Source organism: Prinia subflava, chromosome 3 (assembly GCF_021018805.1).
Source record: "Prinia subflava isolate CZ2003 ecotype Zambia chromosome 3, Cam_Psub_1.2, whole genome shotgun sequence".
NCBI classification, from domain to species: domain Eukaryota; kingdom Metazoa; phylum Chordata; class Aves; order Passeriformes; family Cisticolidae; genus Prinia; species Prinia subflava.
This window is the reverse complement of record NC_086249.1, coordinates 32885645-32908931: the sequence shown is the minus strand read 5'-3', so window position 1 is coordinate 32908931 and position 23287 is coordinate 32885645. Positions and strand designations below refer to the sequence as shown.

Sequence of the window (23287 nt, the reverse complement as noted above, 5' to 3'; positions counted from 1 at the left end):
AAATAATATGGAAAGAGGTAGCTTCTTATAAACAGTAAGTAAACCAAAACCACACAGCATGGATTAAGAAGTGACATAAAATATTTATGTGCACCAGGACTCCTTGTTACACAGTAGCACAGAAACAGCAGACTTCTCAAAACTTTCAGCTGCATGATACTCCTGTGTATCTGCACTGCAGATTTTGCATGCTTGCTGGTTGAACAATAAAGGAATATAAGAGCTACAATACTAGAGCCCTCAATCAAGATGCTGTTGAATAACATCACAAGATGAAGTACTTTGTATTTTAAACAAGTATTTGAAGAAAACAAACAAACCTACTGAAATGTACTTTGTTCACAGGGAACTCTTTGTCCTTGTAGCTGTTCCAAGCAAAGAGATTTATAGTGGATCCACCCTCAGAAATATAATGTACTTAGCAAGCGCAGAACAAGAGCACCACTCAGTGGAATTATGAGAGAAATAATACTGGTAAAGTCAGTGATACTTATTCATAGCCCAGCAACAAAAAAAAGTAGCAGGTGATTCTACTAAGACAAAAAATCTTTGTCAAATAAATTTTAAGTGAAAAGATGGCCAGATTTAAATTACAGTCTCTGTAATAGGAAGTTCTATCCTTAATATTACTTATTTACTGGCTGTTTCCTACATACAACTATTACATTTCCATTAGTATCTTATTTCTTTTTCAAAAATACAAATTATAATTACAAAAAGGAAGACATGAGTCATCATTCAGTTTTTGAAATCACCAGCATCTCCGAAATAACCACCACTTTTCTCTCTCTGGGTAAAAACACTGAAGCCTGTCTGTATCAGATCTCAAAGTATTAGTTAGTCTTTAGACTTGAGCAATAGAGTTTAAGATGCTTCTTAAAACTTGTGAGCTGGACATTGACAACATGCCTTTAAAATGCCACCTACATTTACAGTTGCTTAAAATACCAGCAGAGAATGTAATATATCCCTATTTCCACATATAAATTTTTCGATTTTTCTGTATAAATTTGAATTTTGCACTTCCCAAGAAAAGCTTCAAATAGAAAACCTTGACGTTTTTATTTTCACTATTTACCCGCTAAAACTAGAAACATTTTGGAATGAGGAATTAAAACTAGTGAGTCCTGTGGTAAGGCCAGTGGCAGCCCACCCAGAGTGTTTCCAAGGGTACTCGGTCCAGGTGTTACCTTTTCCATGGCAGCCTGTGCAGTGCTGTGTTTCAGGTCAATGCCTCACCCAGTGCTGACACTACACTGGTACCAGCAGTGCTTGCATCAAGGCCTTCTCTGTAACTCTGCGCCCCCTGCACGCAGGCTGAGGGTGTGCAAGATGCTGGGAGGAGACAGCTAGGACATCACCTTGCCTGCTTTGCCTGAGAGGGCTATGATAAAAGCACCAGCTTCAAGCTTAATCTGGTTATTTGGGCCCTGTGTTACTGCAGTGCTGCCAGGTGTGCCCCTGTACCAAAGCAGCCTTACCCACTGGACACAATTCCTGCCACAAAACACTCAACAGCTCTGGTGGAGGATGCTCCAAAGGCTACCCAGTGGCCCCACACACTGAGCACCATGTTCAGAGCGAGGGTCTACTGCAGCTAGAAGTCACAGGAAACAACTTCAGATTGCAGCAAGGTTTCTGTGCCTCCTAGCTAAATGTGACAACCCAAAACTGTAGTTATCATTAAAAAGGTGTAAAGTGATCAGACAGAAACTTATCCAGTCAGGGTTTATCTGAATCTCTACCTTATAACACAATGTGCTTTGCAGCATAAAATGCCAGGCAACTCCAAAAACTGTGAAGTCAGATTCTCTAAGAACACAGCTGCTACTGTTATATCTGGTTAAATGTTTAAGATTCTAAAAAAACCAGAATTCCAGTCAATCATACATCCCAGTATGTTTCTCCTTTAACCCAGTCACGCACCAATGAACATTTGCAAACTACATGCTCTCCCTAGAAGTGTATTTAAAAATACACTTTGCTACAATCCTAATTTTGATCCTGAAGTTCACCAATCTATACAGTCCTTTCATACAAATAAATAAGCCAATAACTAAATTTTGTAAAGTTTAGTCTTTTCCCAAGACTCATGACTCTCCTCATGATCCCCTCTCACTGAGGATTACTGCACATTCACAGGGAATCTGCCTTGCCAGTTGGCTGACACATGAAATGTCCATCCTTATGGGACAACTGAATAACACAGTCTGTGAAGTTCTCATGGGGATGGATCCCATTGTCCCTATTTGGAAAGATGTCCCTGCTTCTGCCTCACAGACAGCAAACCCACAATTAAAGTATCTTCAGATGCTGGAACTGTCCATATGATAGGATTCATGACCTTATTTTCCCAGGGTTCTGCTTCTCTAAATGAGAAATATAACCGTATCTATCCTAAAGTGCACCCCAAAATAAACAATGAGGAGTGCATTTAACAGCTAGAAATCCCAAATCCACAACGCTTTCATACTCTCTCTTCTAATTACACTAAATATCTAGGACACAGATTGGTTCTTTGGGAAATGTGAAAATGTTCAGTACTCAAATACGGCAGAATCTGCTTTAGTCACTATAATGCATTACCTGGTAAATCAGTCTTCATAATATCAATGCCAACTTGAAGCTCAGGCTCAGCTGCAAGGACTGCATAATCTCCTTGATGAGAGACATTGAAGTTGTAATTTGAATTGATACTGAGTAAGTTATTAGCCAGGAAAGGTTTTCCTTTTGATGTTCTTTGCAAATGCACTTCATTCCAAGGTATGCACAGCTCTTCTGAAATTAATTTCCTCAGCAGCAGGCGACCAGCCTGTGAAATAAAAGGAAGTAATTAATACAGAACTATTGTGCTACATGGTTGCTAGAAAACCTCCTGCCTAAAAAATGTTGGTTTATTACTGTTGATACCAAGTCGTGTATTTTAGCCAAATAATTTAAATGTCTCCTTTTATAAAAGCTGTGTCAAACAAGTTCAAGCAAAAGAGTTGATCAAAGTATCAAATACACTGTCCCTATCAGCACACTTAACACAAGATGAAAAACAGTGCCAGCCTAGACAAATCACAGAGTTCCTCTACCTTATTTACGATGCTTTTTGGCACAAATAAATGCTCTTTTACACCATCCTGAACAGTAAAATTATCTCAACAGCCTTCCATTCAGTACATCCATTCACCACCTAGGTGCTAAATGAAATACTCAACAGCTAAAAGTGATGAGTAATTCCTTCCAGACTAATTACCAGGTGTGTATTACTGTATTATTAGGCGAGCTTTAAAACCTGAATCATGTAAAACAGCTTTATTTTCCTACTCGTTACACTGATGGTCTCATGTACAGTGTCCCAGCGTACTCTGATTTTGTCTCCTGACTTGGTATCACGATTAGAAATTGCAAAGTCTTCCAGAGTAACTACTGACAGCAGCCTGCGGTTCCTCCTTGCTCCTTAGTGAGACAGAGCTTCATACTTTTACACAAGGCTTATCCTTTAGCTCTGCATCCCGGAAATGCCCGTGCAGGGCATGTTTTCCTACGACACACTGGGAATTTGGGCAGTGCTGACTGCGCAGACAGACAACCGCGCCCCCGCTCCCCATGTACCAAGGCGGCTTTGGCATCGCGGGCAAAGACAAACTGGCCGATGCGCTCCTTCTCCTCGGGCTGCACCAGCTGCGCGGCCAGCAGCCACTCGCGGCGGCGCGGTCGCCAGGCGCCGCAGGGGAAGGCCCAGCGCACGCTGCCCATGGCCCGGCCCCGCCGCGCTCCCGGCACCCTCCCGCGGGCCCGCCCCGCGCCGCTATCACCCGCCCCCTCGGGCCCGGCGGGAGCCAATCGGCGTGCGGAAAGCACGGAGGGCCCCGCCCCCGGGAACACTAACCAATCCAATCTCAGAGCGCCCTGTGAGTGACAGCGGAATGCGCCAGGTAGCGACCTATCAGGGGAAAGGCGGTGCCTGCGGCGGAGCTGCACCCGCGGTGTCGTCAGAGAGGAGCACTCTCGGCGCGATGGGCGGGCTCTCACCTGGAGTGGCGGCCGGCGGAGCCATTCAGAGTGCAAGGAACAGGAGAGTGACGCCGGAAAGAGCCAATCTGCTTGCGTGGCTGCTGCGAAGGGTGGGTCAGACCGGTCGGTGAGCTGCGGGTGTTGGCTGCAGGTGGGTGCGCGCTGCTCGGAGGGAGCGCTCAGGGGGGACTGGCGCTTCGCCGCCTGCGGAGAGGCGGCAGTGGCGGAAAGCGCCGCATGCCGCGGCCGGGCCGCGCTGTGAGAGAAGGGGATCGCCTTGCCCCATCCCGCCCGTCCTGTCAGAATTAGTCCTCCCTTAGAATGAACGGAGCCGCCGCGGGGCGCAGGCGCGGGCGGCCTGAGCATGCGCAGTAGGGGCGCGGATGCCGCTGCCGTCGCCCGGCGGGCGGGGAGGGGGCGATGGCGGCAGCTGCTGCGGGCTTGGGGAGGCTGGGGCGGCCGACAGTCCTGGCCGTGGCACAAAGAGCGTAGCTGCCCGCTGAATTCTACCTCCCTCGGCCATGTGTGGCACAGAGAGGTGGTTACGGCCTCGGGGGTGCGGGGGAGGTGGGGTAATGGTTCTTGGTGGCGGCGCCCGCTGAGGACAGGTGATGCGCGGCCCGTGTCTGCCGCCAGCACATCCTGCTGAGGTGTTGCCGTCAGCGCCTTCATCCTGCTGGAGAGCCGTCCAGGCCCTTGGCAGAGCTGTCGCAGCGGGCTGGGCTCTGTTTGCCTTTTATTGACTGTAAAGAGGAGCTGATTGTCCCGAGAGCAGATGCAGCGCGCTGCATCACCCTAGCAGGGTTCTGGCTCCTAAGGATGCTCGGAACAAAAGCCTCTTGTATCCTCTTGTGCTCATTGTTCTGTGTAGAATTCCAATGGTTGTCAGAACTGGATGGATTCCCATGTGCCCTCAATTATAGGCCATCTCTAAATCCTCAAAAAGTAATAAATTTGTTTGCCCTTTGGTTCTGGAGTTGACACATAGCTAAAAAATAAGAGCCTGTTTGAAAATTTACAACCTTTCTGTTGCTTGCCCTTAGAAATACTTACACTACATCCGTCCTATATTGACCATGTACAAATGATACAAAGTGCTGAAAATTGTGTTATTGCAGGTATTCGTTATTATCCTACTTTTTTGTTGTTGTTGTTTAGCATTGCCAGCTCACTGTTAATACGGGAAACTGCTGTTTCTACACAGCCCAGAAGGTCTTTCTGTCTAGATTAAGTCTCAATTATAACTGAGTATGGATGGATCTTCGCAAAATATTTTAAACACCGAAGTAACATTGCATAAACAAATGTTTAATCAAGGAATCAGTTGGGTATTTGACTTATTTCAAATTATTATCCCTATTTTTCTTCATGATTTAGTGAAGCAAGGAATGGTATAATCTTATGCATTATCCAAACCCGTAGACAAAGTTGACTGACAGCAGAGGAGGATTTAACACAGTTAAGAAAAAACCCCAGGAAAATGCTCTTCACCAATATCAAACTGTAGCTGAAGCTTACATTTGAAACTTGGTATTCTGCACACTTTGAAGAGGAAATTGTGGCCTTTTGTATATTTGATTACTGATAGATGGTAATACTAGTGGATTGTGGATCTTACCTAGTTCCAAAAAACCCCGTCTGATTTGATTGACAGGTTTGGCTTGTCCATGCTGTCTGCTTAAGAGATTTAAACATGTAGCACTTTTTTAACTAGTGGATTAATTAAAAAAAAATTGAGCTTCGTGTGCAAATGTACACTGAAGATCAAGATGCACTGTATAATATGTAATATAATTATAGATGTATTCAATAGGAACCCACATCTTTCTTTTAAGTAAAACATGCTATTATAATAAGGTATGCTAAATTATTCTCAAAAGATGTTCAATATTGCATGCATGTTTGGAAAAAACCCCACACTTTAGTGACATACAAAGTGACAGACTACAGAAGCCATTCAGGGCTGTCATTTTCTTTTACAGAATTTGCAGTTATTTTCACCAGAAGTACAGTACGTTATTTTAATTCCATTTTTTTCTGAAAATTAAAATTACAGTTCCTGATCTTTTTTGGCTAAGAAAATAATTTGCAAAGTAACTTGATGAATGGGAGAAATTTAATTATAGGATAGAATCCAGCTGGTTTTACTTGTTTGAAGTGATTACTGCTTTATCTTAATGGGTTCATGTGTCGGTCAGGGAACATGCATTTAATGATCAGTGCTTGCAGAGTGGGAATCTTCCACTCTTGGAATGCTTCCAGGAATTAGTGTGATTTTCGTACTTCCTACTGGTACCATGCTGAGGTTTTTTCCATGTTGATTTTTTTTATCACTTCTAAAGAACACAAACCTTTAAAGTCTCTATGTCACCTTTCAATCTGAGAATACCAACTCAACATTTATTATTGATAAATGTCATATTTGTGGATTAAATGTCTCAGAATGTCCTGTGCATTTTTTTGCTTGTTCTAAAATGATTGACTGAATATTATTTTTCTTTGAAGTTAAGTTATTTATGAAAAATCTGTGAGACTAAGTTGCATTGAAATTTCCAGGCAGGAACTTGGAATTCTCTTAGTGATTTCAATCTTAGGCCAATCAGTGACAATCAACACATTAATGGAATATAAAAGCACAGAACGTGTACTCACTATTTAGTTTAATTACATTTTAAACCACTCTTGCTTTTTAGTCATTAATCAGAAGTGACACCAAATCCTACAGATATCTGTTGCACTCATACTTGTCTTAGTGCATGTTAAATTAGATGCGTAGTGTAGAGTGGTGTCTAAAACTTACTAACAAGTCATTAAGTTCTCTCCTTTTGTGTGGATGAGGAATGAAAATAGCAAATCATCTTGATAGGTATACAGTAGACTCAGTAATATAATAGTTTTAATATTAGATCTTAGAATGCTGATCGTGATCTTTTCAAAACATATATTAATGCACAGTTAAATTTTGTATGAAAAAGCCCCTGAAAGTTCCCTAGAGAAATCTGTACAATTTCTTCATCTTCACTGTGCTTAATTCTTTCATCCTAGGTACATAAAGTGTTCTGTAAAATTCTAGATCTTAGATTTCCCTTTTTTAAAATCCCGCTCCCTAGTAAGACATACTATCCAATTACATAGTAAATGTAATGTTCCATTGAAGAACAATTAATTTCTCATAAGATACCTGCTATGAAGTATGAAGAATGATTTTTTTTTAAATTGGTGATTGCTGTAGCACAGCTGTATTGTGCTTTCACATAAAAGCAGATAGATTGTTTTACAATTGTTTGTAAGTAACAAAGTACTAAATCAGGGTTGAGTTTAGACTGGTTTTGCCAGCTGTTTTGGAAGAGGAGAAAACGTCTACCTGCACGGTTTTATTTGTAATTTCTAAATGGCCACTCCCTTGTGCTGGGAACAGTCTTGAGCCTCAGTCCTGTTCCAAGGGTTTGGTCCTGTTTATTGTCAGGCAGGCACAGCCCTAAGGGGCTTTTCCTGGCAAAGTACCAGCTGAGCTGTGTGTGATACTTATGTGTGCTCAGTACTTCCACAAAACAGAATTTTATATTTTATAATATAATTTTATATTGTGTATTTTTATCTCACTATTATCAAGTGATCAAACAGTTTGGTGTCTTTGTCACTGTCTTTCTGGACCCTCATCTGGGTCTTCATGCCTCACTGTTACTACACATCCTCTCCCTAGTTTGATATCTTTTCCTTGGTTATTCACTAAGAAATTGCACATGTTCCACCATTCTCAACTTCATTAGCATATTTAAACTTCTGTAACCATTTTATTTGTCAGTTGTAGCAGCTAAGGCTGTTTGGACTGTTGGTTTAGCAAAATGTTTTCAGCAGAAGTGTTTATACACGTACATTATGTATGTTCTGATCAGTGCTTTCTACAACAGATTCTGCACAAACAAAAGTTCATCTCTGCTGAAAGGTCACTTCACAGTTCTGTTTGCTTTGCTCTTTCTGATCTGGTGGAATGGATGTGAAAATCATTTCTAGGAGGTGTATTGCAGTGGTTATGATTATAGTATATGCCTGTATGTTCTGAAAATGTCTTGGGTGTTTCTGGTCTCCTTTATGAGTTTAACAGTATGCTGTGTTTATAGTCTCCTAGTATAATATCTAGGATTCAACGTATATCCAGGTTATTAAATTTATAGTCTAAAGGTAATTTGGACTTTGCAAAGGAAAGGTGTAAGAAAATAAATTACACATACCAGTATCTTCTAGATACAGAATTATAAGAACACTTAAGGAGGATTCTTGATGGTGCTAACTAAAAGACAATCATAAATATCTTACATCTTTCATATATCTTTGGAAAGGGAGCATTAACATTGCAAAGTTCCACTGGAAATTCAGTGAGGTTTTCATAGCTGTTTGCATGGAATTAAGGTCAGTTAAACACTTTCTTGTAGCTTTTTACCAATGCTTAGATACTAAGAGGAACATGTGTATATCTCATACTTTGACTATGGTCTTATCCGAGTTTTCAGTGTGGTTACTTGGCATCTGGGTCAATGAGCTTATTATGTTCCGGACTGCTCTGTGCCTTAAAGTCTTGGGAAAAGGACAGTGTTACAACTGGCAAAGGGTTGTAACTGGGTGATCCCTTACGGCCCTTCCAACCCAAATCACTCTATGCTTCTATGACAGAGGGGTCTTATAAACAGCACAACTAATGAGGTCTGGGCCCTTATTACTGGATTTTGTGACAGATCATAAGAATGCTCTTACCCTCAGAGCTCCCAAGTGGTTCATTATTTCATCCATCGTAATGACCAGAAGTAGCTTACTATTCCCAGCCTTCTGTTCAACTGCTGTTGCTCTGTGGCCCTAGACAGACTGGGCTTTGCCTGACTGTCAGGCGTGCAGAATGCCTGGCCCCTCAACTGGAGAGCTGTGCAGATCGTTTCGAGAGGTACATACATGTCCTCCACATGTATTATATGGGGTTGACCTTAATAAGGGTGAAGTTTGTATCAGCTTTCACTGTAGCAGCCAACTGGCCTTGTGTTTGAGGTGGCTTACAAGAAAAACAAGCCAGGGCAAATGTTTAACTTTTAACTCTAGGGGAGTTTAGTTTTGGAATAGTTTTCAATTGTCTTTGCCAACCAATTGTTGGTTTGTTGTTTTTTGCTTTTTTTTCAGGAGAGTGGGCTAAAGCTAAGAGGGCATCTGTCAGTGTAAGACTGTAAAGGTCCAGTACATGAGCAGGGAGGTTTTGTCCAGTGCTGAGAGATCAGATCATGTACAGCAGTACTCATGTCATGTTCCAGGAGAGGCTGCAAGGCTGGTTGCTGAACAGAACACAGACATGTCTTAAAAAGCAGAAGTAAGACGTCCCAATTCTAATGAACTATTTACTGGAGTTTGGTTCTTGGTAATCCACATGAGGACTGGCTTTGTAATTGGAATCCTGTGAGAGTTTATGGAGCAAATAAAAGGAGGAGTGTTCCCCAGCATTTCTGAGCTGCAGACCTCTTCAACATATATCTGCACCCCCTACGTTTCTTACCCTTTTGTCAGAATTGATCAAATATTTATAAAAAACCCTATTGATTAATTCATATGGCTTTGTAGAAGAATGCATGAAATAATTATGTCTTGTTTAACATACCAAGTTTTAGCTCAATTGTTAAGAGCATTTGGAGGGCTCTAAAATCATCAACAGATTCAGTGAAGTGGTGCATTAATACCAAAATTATAAAATAAGTCAAGAATTGGCTACAAGACAGCTGGAAGTTGAATTTTTTTAATACGTATTTTTTTAATGGAGAGAAGGGTGAATTAGGCTAAGTCATTGCACAGTGTTCATTACCACATTGCTTAATCATGGACAAAAACAAAAAATACACTGCTGAATTTTGCTTTTTAAAAATAATGAGATACTGCTATTAGAGATTAGGATTATGATGCACTAGCTCACTTGCAAATTGGACTTGTGAGACAGTGATGAGATCTGAACCATAATGTTGTACAACAGATCTTGTATCAGGGAAAGAAATTTAGGATCAAACCAGGGTAAAGAGAAAACTGCTAGAAATAATAAGGAAAACCAGAAACTCAGCCATATAAGTGAACCTTGGAAAGTTTGACAGTCGCTCATTCTAATGAAAGTTGAGAGAGGATATCAACACTCTTGATAATTGTAAGAGTGAATAAATACACAAAGGAAAAATAAGTCAAATAACAAGTTTAACAGAAGAACATATATGTGTAAGCATTAATAAATTGACTGTGTAATTCAAAGGTTTACAGTCTCTACACCAATGTACAGAAATAGAGTTTTTGTGGTAATAGTGTGGTAAAAGAAAACTTTCTGAAACACGCATTGCTTGCATGAAAGTGGTCATATGATGTCTTGCCTAAAATAGCATAGTTGGACTTGATTACAGTGGATGTTTCCATGTTCATGATACAAATACCAATATTACTGAATTGGTAATTTTATCTACAGAAAGCACATTTTAGGTTGGAGCTTGTTATAGAAATTACATGTAAGTGGAGAAAAATGTCTAGTATCTATTGTCAGTTCCAGAATTTTGCAAAAAGGTTTATGTTTCTTTTAGAAGTGTTATTTTACGTGATGCCAAATAAACTTTGAAATTCACTTTTTTTTAAAGCTTCATTCAGATGTGAGAAACTGATGTGATTGAAGCAACTCTGCTTTTGAATATTCAGCCTTTTGAGGAGCAGGCTTTTAAATTTGTAAGAAAAGGGTATTCTAGAGAATTCTGACACATGAAAAAGTTTTATGATTTATGGAAGTTGGGGTTTTTGAGGCCATACATTATCAGAATAAATGGTGGTCTTGTTCTTCTGTATTTTCCTAGTTCCTCAGGCTTAGAATGGAAAGAGTGAATACGTTGAGATTGTCTGGCCATGGGAAGGAGAAGATGCCTGCTCCAAGGGTGCCAATGCTGGCAGCAAGATCACTGGATCTCTTCTCTTCCAGGAGACATGGAGGTCTATTTGTGGTTGGAGCTACCTGACTAAATAAAGTATAGATCAGTCTGCTGTGAAAGTACCTCACATGAAGAAGACTGCTTGATGGTTTAGTTTGCTGTGAATGTATCATGTCATCAGATGAGCCTTTTCACAAAATTAAAAACCAAAACCAGTATTTTCTTGTTTCTGGGTTTTGTTTGGAATTTTTTTGTCCTCTGTCAATTCAGGTGGGCCATTATCTGTTGCTGATTTTAACTGGAATTGTGGAAGCAAAATCCTGGAATAAAAAAAATTGGAATGTTTCTTTAAGCTTTAAAATAGGCAGTCTTGACTCAGATTTGCAGTAAGGACATTTTATGCATCTGCAATATATAAACAGCTCTTTAAATAGGTGTAAATAAAGTATATGCTTAAAGTTTATGTTGACAAAGTGGAATAAAATACTTTTATTGTAAAAAACAGTTAAAACCAATTTACTATAAAAAAAACCCCAAACCCCACTGATCAGTGTAGGGATTTTCACCAGAAAACAACCCTGGCAGCTGAAAGGGAGATGGTCTTAAATTTGTATGTGTTCTAAAGCCAGGTAATTTATGCCACTGTAAATGAAATTCAGAGTAGGCAATCATAAAGCTTCCTAACAAGACCAGAGGTACATGACAAAATCAGTTTCAATTGACTAAACACTCAAACGTGTACTGTCACCAAACCGTCTCTAAATAACCCTATTTGGTAAGCCCCAGCAATCCCGTTATTCAGCCAGGCTGTTCGTGTTGTTTGTATGCCATTATTGCAGTCCAGAGTGCCTCATGGGAATCCACTTAGGATGCAGTCTAATAGCCTGTGTCTCCCTTCCACTCAAGATGTAGAGTGATCAGCCTTTTGGAATGTAAAATATCTAACAAAGTTTTCTTTTTCCATCTTAATTTTATATCAAATTGTAAGAATTTGGAATTTTTGAGGATAAGCCTAGGACTAGTCTTGCTCTTAAATGACAATTAAACACACTCTTTGATGTGCTTCCTGTGGACTTTACTGAAAAAGTTCCTACAGGTGAGTATTATCGGTGGAATTGTTCTCTGATGTATGGCAGATAATTTACTTTTCAAAATTCGCCGTGTGAGTATATTTTACAAAGTAATAGTATTATCAAATTCAGCATAAAAGTCACTTGTAACACAAATTTCTATCTCTGCATATGTTCTACAAACTAAATTCAAAGCTGGGAACTTCCTTGTTTTATGGTGTATTAATTTTGTTTGATTTTTTTTAATAATAAGACTGTAGAATCAATTACTTATTTTTCCATTTCAGGAAAGGATTGAAGAAAACATGGCCAATCAACGGGATTACATTAGCAGACCTATTTGCAATGGAATTTCTGTTCCTGAAAATAAAATCAATTCCTTAGTGGCTGAAGGTCATGGACAACAAATTCTAAAAGTACTACAAAAATTCAGAGAACAAAATATATTTTTTGATTTTAAAATTCTTGTGAAAGATGAAATAATTCCCTGTCATCGTTGTGTACTGGCAGCATGCAGTGATTTTTTCAGGTAAACATAATTTTGGCATGAGTTTGCAGGAAATAGATTCTAAGTTCTCTGGGAGGGAAGGAAGAGAATTAAAAAAAGTTGAAACAATTATCACAATTTACATATATCTGCAGAGTTTTGAGCAAAGCATTCAAACATAATTTTCAGGGTATGCCAGATATGGCTCTTTGTATTTTCAAAAAGGCATGAGGACTCTATGAATCAGATTCCAACAGCAGTTGAAAATCTGAAATAAAGGTTTCAAATCATAAATGTGTGGTTCTACTGTTAGGTTGAATTGACACAAGTTATGTGTGTTTAAGAGTTACCTGTTGCCCGTATCAGTACTTGAAGGTCTGCAAGGATATTGTCCGCCTTTGTCTATGATAGTCTATCTACTTCGACACATTTATGTTGCGAAACGTAACAGATTGGTTACGAATACACCTTGTACTGAGCAATTGTAGATAAATTGTACATAACTCTGGAATGGAACTGGTTTTTGTTTGTCCAAAAAGAATGGACAGTATAGTAGTCTTCAGAGGTATTTAAACCTCTGATATGCATATTTTTCCTAAACTACAGATTTCAGCCTTTCAGCAGGAAATGGATCTTCCTTCTTCTGCTTAAAGCTATGTATTCTTAAGGGACAGCTTTCATTCACATACAGAACATTAATTTATGAAGAAGCCTTGCTAAACTTTTTATTAGAAATGTTCAAATTTGCAGTCCCACACTGAAAGTGTTTCTGAATACAGTTTACTAAAAAGAAAGCTAAGACTCTAACAATGCAAAAATGGACTCCTGGGAACGAGATAATTATAGGCTCAGTTGCTATAGCTTCAGTTGCCTGTACATAGGTTGAGTGTTATTTTCAAATGTCCTGGAACATCTCATGGTCTAAGTGAGTCTGCCACATATAACAGAATATAGCTGGATGTGTTCTAAGAATTACTGGAAAAAAAAAAGAAATGCAGATGAAATTAGCGCTTTCTCCACTGTAGGAGGAGATTTGGTTTTTTCTCTGACACACAGGACTACTTTCATTGTCTTTAACTGCTTGACAGCGCTGAGATGATCTGGTAGAAAGAAATACTAGGATGAAATAGATTCCAGTGGTAATTTTTAGAACTGAAGTTAAGTGCATGGAAATACACGTGTCCTTTTCATTACCTACAGACTCTTCAGATTAAAATCCACCAGGAGATATTTCTCCCTGCTCCTAATGGTTGATATGGGAGATAATAGCAGCCATCACATTCATAAGTTGTCCTGGAATGCAAGGCCCATTTTTTTACCTTCAAGGAATAAAAAATACCTAAGTCCACTACATACATTTTAAAATGGAACACTTGTCTTCCTTGGCCTTTGGACTTCTCTTAGTTTCGGCTTAATTGTGTCAACCAAAGAATCATCAACATTGTGATCCTTACTTGTTAGCTTTCAGAGTCAAAGCCTTTGCCTACATCGCTCTTCTTCTACTAGGGTTGTTCAGTTGCAATTTTACTCCCTAATTAGAGATTTCATAGCTTATGGGTTAATAAGGAAAGGATTACAAGGGTCATCACTTAGTGTGCAAAGAGGTCTTTGGGACACAGGTGTCTCACTGTAATTTTATGTTCTTGTTCGGGAAGTCAGGCGAGTTCCTGCCTTACCAGATGTTCACATCCCGAAGGGTATGTGCTATACACACTGGTGTTTTTTTCCCTCTTCGGCTTCAAAAAAGGATGGGATTTTAAAAATTCCATATAACAGAGATACTCAGTGTATAACTGAACTATAAGAGGGGTTTTTTAAATCTGAATTAACTATGATATATTAATATCCAGATTCTCTACTTTGCATTTGATGATTTATCTTCCTCCACTATTATCTTGTGTCATATTCAGAAGCCACTGCTATCCTAGCTTGAGGCTTAGGCTCTGAGAGGGAAGAGCAAGGGATATTGCAGCACTGTTCTATTGCCAGCACTTACCCGCTTGTAAAATTTTAACTATTTTAGCTTGCCATGTTAGATTGTGTGAAAGAGTTAAATGTTATTACATCCTTAAAATAAAGCAGTTAAAGTTCTAATAAAATTTCCACAGATCTCCTGATCAATAGTTCATTCCACAATTTCAAACATCGTCTTTGTATTCAGTCACAATCTACTTTCTGCACAGTTTGTGTCAAGCAATCATATGTCAAAACCTCATTTTTACTTTGACATTGGCCTCTACTCATACATCTCTCTCTAAACTCTAAAGCAAGAATTAAGTTTCTTTGTTTTTTCTCCTTATTTACCCCTCACCTACATTTATTTCTGAGGACTACACTCATCATCTGTCCAGCCATTTGCTCAGGGAAGGCTTTTTTGTTTTCATGTAATTTTATGTACTCATCCACATTGCATGACCTAACTCGTGGGGCTTTTGAAATTTTTTTTTTTTTTTTTAAATCAGCCTTTCTTTCCCAAAGTTGAAAGTGATGCTGTCCTGAACAATTTTACATTTTCTCTCACATTGAGAGCTGCAGACTTTATCACTGTTTGTGAAAATCCATAGAAAACACAGGTGCTTCTATTGATTTTGTTAAGCCATCAATTTGAATATGTTATCACCGATCATTTTTTCCTTCAAACACTCCAACTAAATTAACTGTTCACATAAGAACTTCTGTATTTTAGACCAGCCCACATTATTACATGCCCCTAATTGTCTCCTTCCACATCAGTGTTCTCGTGTGTTTGGTAAATCTTTAATTTGTGTTTATATCTTCTGTATTCTATTCGCAGAGCCATGTTTGAAGTTAATATGAAAGAACGGGATGATGGCAATGTTACTATTAGTAACCTATCACCCAAGGCAGTGAAAGCTTTTCTTGATTATGCTTACACAGGAAAAACAGAGATAACAGATGATAATGTGGAAATGCTCTTCCAACTGTCATCATTTCTTCAAGTTTCACTCCTTTCCAAAGCTTGCAGTGACTTCCTAATAAAAAGTATTGATCTTGTGAATTGCTTACAGTTGCTTTCTCTATCAGAAAGTTATGGGTCTGTCCGCTTGTTTGACCATGCACTAGATTTTGTACAACACCACTTTTCATTGCTGCTCAGATCGAGTGATTTCTTGGAGATGAATTTTGAGATATTACAAAAATGTCTCGAGGCTGATGAACTAGATGTCCCTGAGGAAGAATCAGTGTTGAAAGCTGTCCTCCAGTGGACCAAACACAACCTAGAAACACGGCAGAAATACCTACCTAATTTGATTCAAAAAGTGAGATTACACCAGTTACCTGAAAAGACTTTGCAGGACTTTCTGCATTCCGAAGAACACTTACTTAAGAGTGCTAATTGCTCAGTAATAATCAATGATGCAGTTAAAAGTGTGCAGAACTTCAGTGGATTGTTTCCAGATGCACGTCCTTCAACAACAGAAAAATACATTTTCGTTCATAAAACTGATGAAGATGGAGAAAACAGACATACATTCTGCTACAACATCAAAACAGATAAATGGAAAGAACTACCACATACGCACATGATTGATCTGCCAGGGTCAAGTTTGTCTAGCTATGGAGAAAAAATATTTATAACTGGAGGATGCAAGGGGAATTGTTATAGGACTGTCAGGCTTCATATTGCTGAACCTTTTCATGATGCCACTGACCAAACCTGGTGCTACTGTCCAGTCAGCAATGAATTCTCCATAGTGTCAGCAATGAAAAAACCGAGGACAATGCACACATCTGTTGTAACCTTAAATCAGCTCTTTGTAATAGGTGGAAAGACCAGAGGAGCTCAAGAAACTCGAAGTCTTTTGGATGTAGAATCCTATAATCCTCTTTCCAAAGACTGGAAATCTGTAAGCCAGTTACCAAGAGGTATCTACTATCCAGAAGCAAGTGCATGCCAGAATATAATTTATGTCCTTGGCTCAGAAGTAGAGATTACTGATGCCTTTAATCCATCTCTTGACTGTTTCTTTAAGTATAACGCTATGACTGATCAGTGGTCTGAGCTTGTAGCAGAATTTGGGCAGTTTTTCCATGCAACTCTAATCAAAGCTGTTCCAGTGAACTGTACATTGTACATATGCGATCTCTCCACTTACAAGGTCTACAGTTTTTGCCCAGAAACCTGTGTTTGGAAAGGGGAAGGATCTTTTGAATGCGCTGGCTTTAATGCAGGGGCAGTTGGGACAGAAGACAAAATTTATATACTAGGTGGTGATTATGCTCCAGAAGAAATCACAGATGAAGTTCAAGTCTACCACAGTAGTAGGTCTGAGTGGGAAGAAGTCTCACCAATGCCAAGAGCCTTAACTGAGTTTTACTGTCAGGTCATTCAGTTTAATAAATACAGGGACCCCTGGTCACCCGTACTGACGATTTGCTCTGGAGAATTTTGAAACTCCCAAGCCAAAAGAGTCTATTTAAATGCACAAGTTGTAGAACAGCTTTTACGTATTAGTTTACAGATGGAGAAATATGTACTCGTTTGTTTAAATTTTCAGTTTAAATTAAATGCTGTAGGATTGCTTTTGGAAAAGTCCATTAAAATGTCATTCATGCTAGTCGTTATAAAGACAGTATTACTTAATTTTATATACAATTCTTCTCTGTAATTATCAGAATAGTTTTCAAAATTATATTAATTTTCCAAAAAGAGTATTCATGAGGAATTAATTGTGTAATATGTGCCATTATTTCTGTAATATTCAGTTGTCCGAAGAGATAAATTGCTAAATGAGAAAACTGACTGTGATACTGTTTTCCCTACGTAACTGAAGTTTAAAAGGCATTTTCATTAATGTTATTTAGATTTTCTGTGTTCATAATCCTGTAAGAGGAATTAATTGTCAGCTTTATCTTATCACAATGACCTTAGCAAGGACAAGAGCCAAAGTGACCTTCACAGTATTAAAACCAGGTATCTAACTTGAAGAGACTGGTAATTCCTGTCATCTTACTTCAGCTCTTCAGTTTTACCAGTTTTTCTCCATCCTTGTGCCTTAGTAGTAGCTTTATTTTCTGTTTCCATTCCATTAACTGCAGCAAAGTAAACTTCAATAACATACTGCAGTGTAGGTTTCTACAGGATTGATGATTCATGTGGTATCTTGCTTCAGTCATGTTGCTAGCTAAACAAAAAACACTTCAGGATGTTTTCTAACAGAAGTCTTCCATCTCTGAAGTCTTCAGTGCTACCTACTAAGCAGTTACTAGGCTGCTTATAGCAGCAAGCCGTAAAACGAATCGTAGCTGTTGCTTTAGTTAACTATGGGAAAAGTTTGTATCTTGTCATACATCAAATACTAAGTTACAAAACTGCACTCCCATATTGAAAGTCGATGGTAAATAGTACTTCTAAGGTGAGAAATCATCTCTAGTGGCTTAAATTAATTAATACACTTTATCTTGACCTTCATGGCAATTTTAGATGTTAAAATATTATACAGTAAACACTACATAATATATTGCTTGATAAACTTCAAGTAGTCAGCTGTTATAATGTTAAAATTGCAATGGACTTTTAGTGCTAATATTAGACTAGCCATACATTGTGAAGTAAATTTGATCTCACGCTTACAAAGTCAGTCTCTTTCTGACAGGAGGACACTGAAATTAGATAGATTTCATAAAATAATTTGTAATCTTCCACAGCCTGAGAATTTCTTTTCTTACCAGGTATCCACATAAGACACTGAGAGCCCTTATGTTCCAGATAAGTATTGTGAAAGCAGTAAGATTGTCTTACAGAATAATGATTCCAAACATTTAATCACATCTTTCCAAACAGTTTAAAACATGGATAAAATTTAGTGAGGCATCAGAGACATCTTTTATATGTCTTGAGACAACGGTGGTAAGTTCATTATCATATCACTACTGCATGTACTTTTTGCAAAACTCAAGCTGAATATTAATGCTTAAAGCTTAATGCTGCCTAGAACATGCTTCAGTTTTAAACAGTAAACAAAGGAAAGTTCCAATTCTGTGATTGACTCTGTAATTTGTTATCAGATACCTTTACAAATTTAGCTAACATTCATCATAACGATTTTCATAAGTATGTAGAAGAAAATCATGTATATTTGAAGAACATGTTAATAAAACAGGACCCTTCCACTCAGTAATTTCTGTATATTAATATGTGTGTCAGTTCTGTAGAAGTAAGTAGCTTGCTACAGTATTTCAGGCAACTTCTACATTTTTTATTTTGGTTTTTTTTTTCATAAGTCTCCAAATTATACTTTAAATGTAGCTAGGTAACCTTTACAATCACCTTACAGAAATACAAGTATTTTTATATTGAGACACAACTCCTTTTTGTTAGTGCAAAGCAAATGTATTGAGTAGAGAGAGGAAGAATACTATTCCTACTTACTGAAACAATGGGAAAAAACCAAACACATAGGAAAGTGGTAGTTTTAGTTTTAATGAAGCTACTCAGGGTAGTATAGAGACTCCATTAACCATTAATTATTGCAACTTGTCGCATCATTGGAATACAAGGTCCAATTCACCTTTGCTTGTGTATTTGTGTTGTGTTTATACTTAAGTAATATGAGTATACAATTTATGCATTGAGAAAAGTAACATTTTATGCCCATAGTACATGGGTATAAATAGCTATGCAAATTGGAAGACTGAAGAATTGCAAGGGTGTTTTAATTGCCATTGTCCTGACCAAATTGCTGGATCACATAAACAGCAAGCGAGTCATTCCGGTGATGCTCTTTCCCCTAAATTTTTCCCTTCAGCAGATCTTGTTGGCAGTCTTCCACCAAGCTACTTGCTATAGGACTCTGGCATCTGACATCAGACAGAGCAATGACGTATGTGAGAAATTCCTCAGTACAGACAGTGAAAACTATTCAATGAAGCTGAATTGGGAAAACAGCCATGCTTCTTTAATATTCTACACTACACTTGTGCAGGAACTAATGTCACTTCCCAGTCTGACAAATCATTCATGGATTTCACAGGGACATGAGCTCCTACTCAGTGATCAGGAAATAATGCAGTAATGTCAGTTACTTTTGAGCATTTCTTACAAAAAAGTTACTATGAAATGGTACTGATTTTCTGCAGTTAGGCAGGTAAACCTGTACTATAGCTCTCACAGAAGGAAAAAGGATAATTTGCCACATTTCCACATACTAAGTATTAAATCTGGTGCAGAACTGAATGCAGAAGAAGCAGAAGTGTTAGAAAGTCATGGTTAAAAACAAGGCTTTATGATAAAAGTAAGGACCTATGTTCCAAACCCTGTGATTAATTGCTAAAGATGTAAGAAATCTCCGTGAACTAACTACACAAAAGAATCTGAATTACTTGCATGAGTAACTGTTGCACTTTGGATCAAATAGATTTTTCAGTCTACAGAGCATTTATGCAATTAAAAACAAAAGTCACAAAATTAATGCAAAGTGAGTTTTTTAATGTCTTTTATGACTTTTCACAGCTCTTTGAATCAAAGCTTTATGAAGAAATACCTTCCTCTAAAAACAGTCAGTAACTACATACTGATTATGTATGTTCTCACTGAAACCGAGTGATGTTTAAACATACAAAATGCATGTAAAATTATAATCTACTATTTGCACTTAAATGATGTAACCAAAACATTTCTAATAGTATTCTATTTTATGTCACAGAATACATTATAAGCATGACCAGTAGAATATACACAAAAATAATATATCTTGTATGTGGGATTTTAATATCCAGTGATGATTATATTGGATAATGTTCATTTTTAAAGAATGCTATCAAAACATTATGGCACTTTGGTAATGTTATCATACTAATTTAGTCGTTATAATGAATATCAATTATTCAGGTGTTTTATTGATTATGTTTCCACAGACCTGGTTATTATTTAAGGACTAATTAATTTGTTTTCTATATTCTAAATACATTTGTAGTCAGTCAGTTTATTGCTGTTCAAAATTCATTATATTCACAAAATGGAGTAGATTTTCTGGTCAGATTTATTTATAGTATTACTGTGTGAAGAAAACTGTTTACCCCTCTGGTTAGTATAGGGTAGTAGGTAAGGTATAAGCTATAGAATGTGCTGACTGCAGTTCCTAAGGTGGAGATTAATTTTAGGTGTTTCTGTTTGTAGGTGACCAACAGGAGGCAGCATAAGATCTGTTTTAATCAAACAGGCTGAAAACAGGGATGTATTTGGCAATATTTATAGCTGAACATTATGCTCAATTTACTTTTTTTCCTTCTAACACCCAGTAAAGCACAGAGAACAGTAACATTTCGCTGCTGCCTGGGCTCTGCTGATATGTGGAAAGTACGAAAGTACACATTTGCTGAGATGTTCATTCTTTTGTGAAATAAAGCACTGAGCAACTGAATCCTTCTCCAGTCTCTTTTCTTTTTTTTCTTCTTTTCTTCTTCTCTTCTTTTTCTTTTCCCAGTGAGTTTCAAACTGATGAGAATCTGCAGTGTTTCTAATGCAGGTAATCTCTTTGGGGGATTGTTTGTTGGTTTTTTTTTCTCAGTTGGATAACATTTTGAATGCTATAACCGAGAATGCTGTTAGCATGGATGAAAACTGCAGTGAGGGCAGTTTATAATTATCCTTGGGCCTTGTATTTGTATATCCTTCGCATACTGAGTTACTGTTCCCATGCTAATTTTAATTGTCTGCTTAAAAGTTCTTAAGTTTACCACTGTAAGGTACTCATTTAAATGGGTATCATTTTTTAAAATTAGATCAGCTCAATATACAGGTTTTTTTAACAGTTTAAGTATTGCAAATGATTGGTTGTTTATTTTTACTGAAAGGTACCTTCCATACTAGCAGAAGTAGCTTTAAATAAAAGGAGATAAAAGCTACCTAGTCTACAATTTGCATGCCAAGGCTTGCAGAAATGGCATCAACACAAAGTGAGAGAGTACAGTGTTGTCTTGTATTCTTCCAAAACTTTAAATTCCGTAACCCCAGGATGCCTCTATAGATAAATTAGAGTTATGCAATGCAAATTAACCTTCCAACACTCTCAAGGCCTTTGCCCCAAAAGCCTTTCAGCTAGCAAAACCCTTTTGGAGACACGTACAAAGCATTCCAACAGCATTCACAATATTAAAAGCTTATATTCAACAATGAAGGGATTCACAAACCAAATCTCAGAGCTTAAGTTGTGTAACCCTGTGCACAGTCAGAAGGAAATTGTGTATGTATGTTCTGCAGATCCAGGGAATTCACCATGGACTTGAACAGTTTGCATCTGAAGCAGCCCATATGGTAGGGATTTTCTTACTGTCATCAAAAGCAAGGAAGAAAGACTCAGGATTAATTGATTAAAATATACATAAATTCAAGATAGTTCACATAAACAAAGGAGGTCCAAGGATTTTTGCTGGAGTAAGCTGGTGTACGACAGCATTTTTCACCAGTGATCAACAGTCTCCATAGAGTAACAGTTTTGGGAGAAAGTAGAGCTATTTAGGTTTATGTACATGGCTACTCCAGGAAATCGTATGATTCCTAGTCAAAATTATTCTAATGGATACTAATCATATTTAGAGGGTTTCTCCTTGAAGGATATTCAATGAGGTATAATTAGGACTAATTAGTTTTGCAGACTAGCAAAGGTTCAGACTGATAATGACCTCCCCTTTCCATCATTTGTCCACCTACTTGCAACTAAATCTAGTTTGAACTAGCTTGCAAGACCTTTAGGGTGCTCTTATTTCTGGGCATTGTTACTCGTAATAATGTAAAGGAAAGCCGAGTTCATGTATGGGTCTCAGTAAAAAATTATTATATATGTGTCAGCAATGTGGCATGGTCTTGTTACACTACTCCTCACCATTTCCCTTTTTAACTTGATTTTTAGTACACAATGGGCAAGTATGGCAGCAAAACTATCACTACCTGTTACCGAACTGGTAAGTTAATAGTTGGCTGAAACTGCAAAATACTATTTTAGGGAGATTTATAGTTTCATCACAGTTTTGATCACTTAAAAGCTGTATTAATTCAGTAACTACTTTTCCAGTGAAAGAACTTGGAAAGACTGAGCAAGTAACTGTTAACGAATATGCAAAGTAATAAATGCACACATCAGGTTGTGTAGAATAGAGGTGCCAAACTTCGAAAAAGTAGAGTTACATGAGGAAGGCACCAGGATGTAACACACAAGGCAAGGACCAGACACATCTTGGTGGAGGGTACGAAGAGCCCTAAGCCCGAAAGCACCAGGAAAGCATTTTGTCTATATATTCACCCACATCAACGGCGTAGTGGCTCACACATGCAGCACTTCCCGAAAAATACTTTCATTTCTTTAATTACAGTATGTGATAAACGCCATTTCTCCATTTTAACCACAAACCGCGAAGTTCAGGAGGAACAGCCGGCTGCCGCCCTCTGGACAGTCTGATAAACCTAGCGGCCACACCGGTGGCTTAACCACGGCTACGCCTGCCTCTCCCTCCTGCTCAGGCCGCGGCCGAGAGGCGCCGCGCCGCTCACAGCGCCGCTCACAGCGCCGCGCCATCCGGCGAACCGGCAGCACCAGACCCATCCCGCGGAGGGTCCCTCGTTGGGGGCGGGCCGACACAGCCTGCAGCCAATCACCGGCACGTCTGGGGAAGACAAGCGGCGGCTGCAGCCAATGGCTGCCCGGCAGCTGCGCGCAGCTCGGCCCCGCCGGCGGAGGAACGCTGGGGATTCCGGACCGCCCGGCGCGGCTGGGCGGGGCGGGGGAAGCGGCGGAGACGGAACACCAATAGGCGTGCGGAGAAGAGTGACAGGCAGGCAGCTC

At 38.7% G+C, this 23287-nt stretch overlaps 2 protein-coding genes across 8 annotated transcripts in view; one reads left to right on the top strand and one right to left on the bottom strand.

The window, feature by feature from the left end:
• AASDHPPT (aminoadipate-semialdehyde dehydrogenase-phosphopantetheinyl transferase) overlaps positions 1-3794 on the bottom strand; it is a 29804-nt gene extending 26010 nt beyond the window's left edge. Inside the window, exons 1-2 of the mRNA XM_063394580.1 lie at positions 3604-3794; positions 2587-2812 (exon numbers count right to left, since the gene is read on the bottom strand). Coding sequence (XP_063250650.1) covers positions 2587-2812; positions 3604-3747 — 370 coding nt within the window. The 5' untranslated portion in view covers positions 3748-3794. The remainder of the gene's footprint in view (positions 1-2586; positions 2813-3603) is intronic.
• A 242-nt stretch (positions 3795-4036) lies between these two features.
• On the top strand, positions 4037-21573 carry KBTBD3 (kelch repeat and BTB domain containing 3). Of its 7 annotated transcripts, none has more exons than XM_063394575.1 (3): positions 4037-4156; positions 12286-12527; positions 15280-21573. In XM_063394575.1, the coding sequence occupies exons 2-3, from the start codon at positions 12304-12306 to the stop codon at positions 16898-16900; spliced, it is 1845 nt and encodes a 614-aa protein (XP_063250645.1). In that variant the 5' UTR covers positions 4037-4156; positions 12286-12303; the 3' UTR covers positions 16901-21573. The 7 variants fall into 7 exon arrangements, 2 of the variants coding, with proteins under 2 accessions (XP_063250645.1, XP_063250644.1); XR_010079998.1 differs by lacking the exons at positions 12286-12527; positions 15280-21573 and adding exons at positions 9172-9355; positions 10857-12262 and having other exon boundaries at positions 4120-4156; XM_063394574.1 differs by lacking the exon at positions 4037-4156 and adding an exon at positions 4170-4543.
• Positions 21574-23287: the final 1714 nt, after the last annotated feature.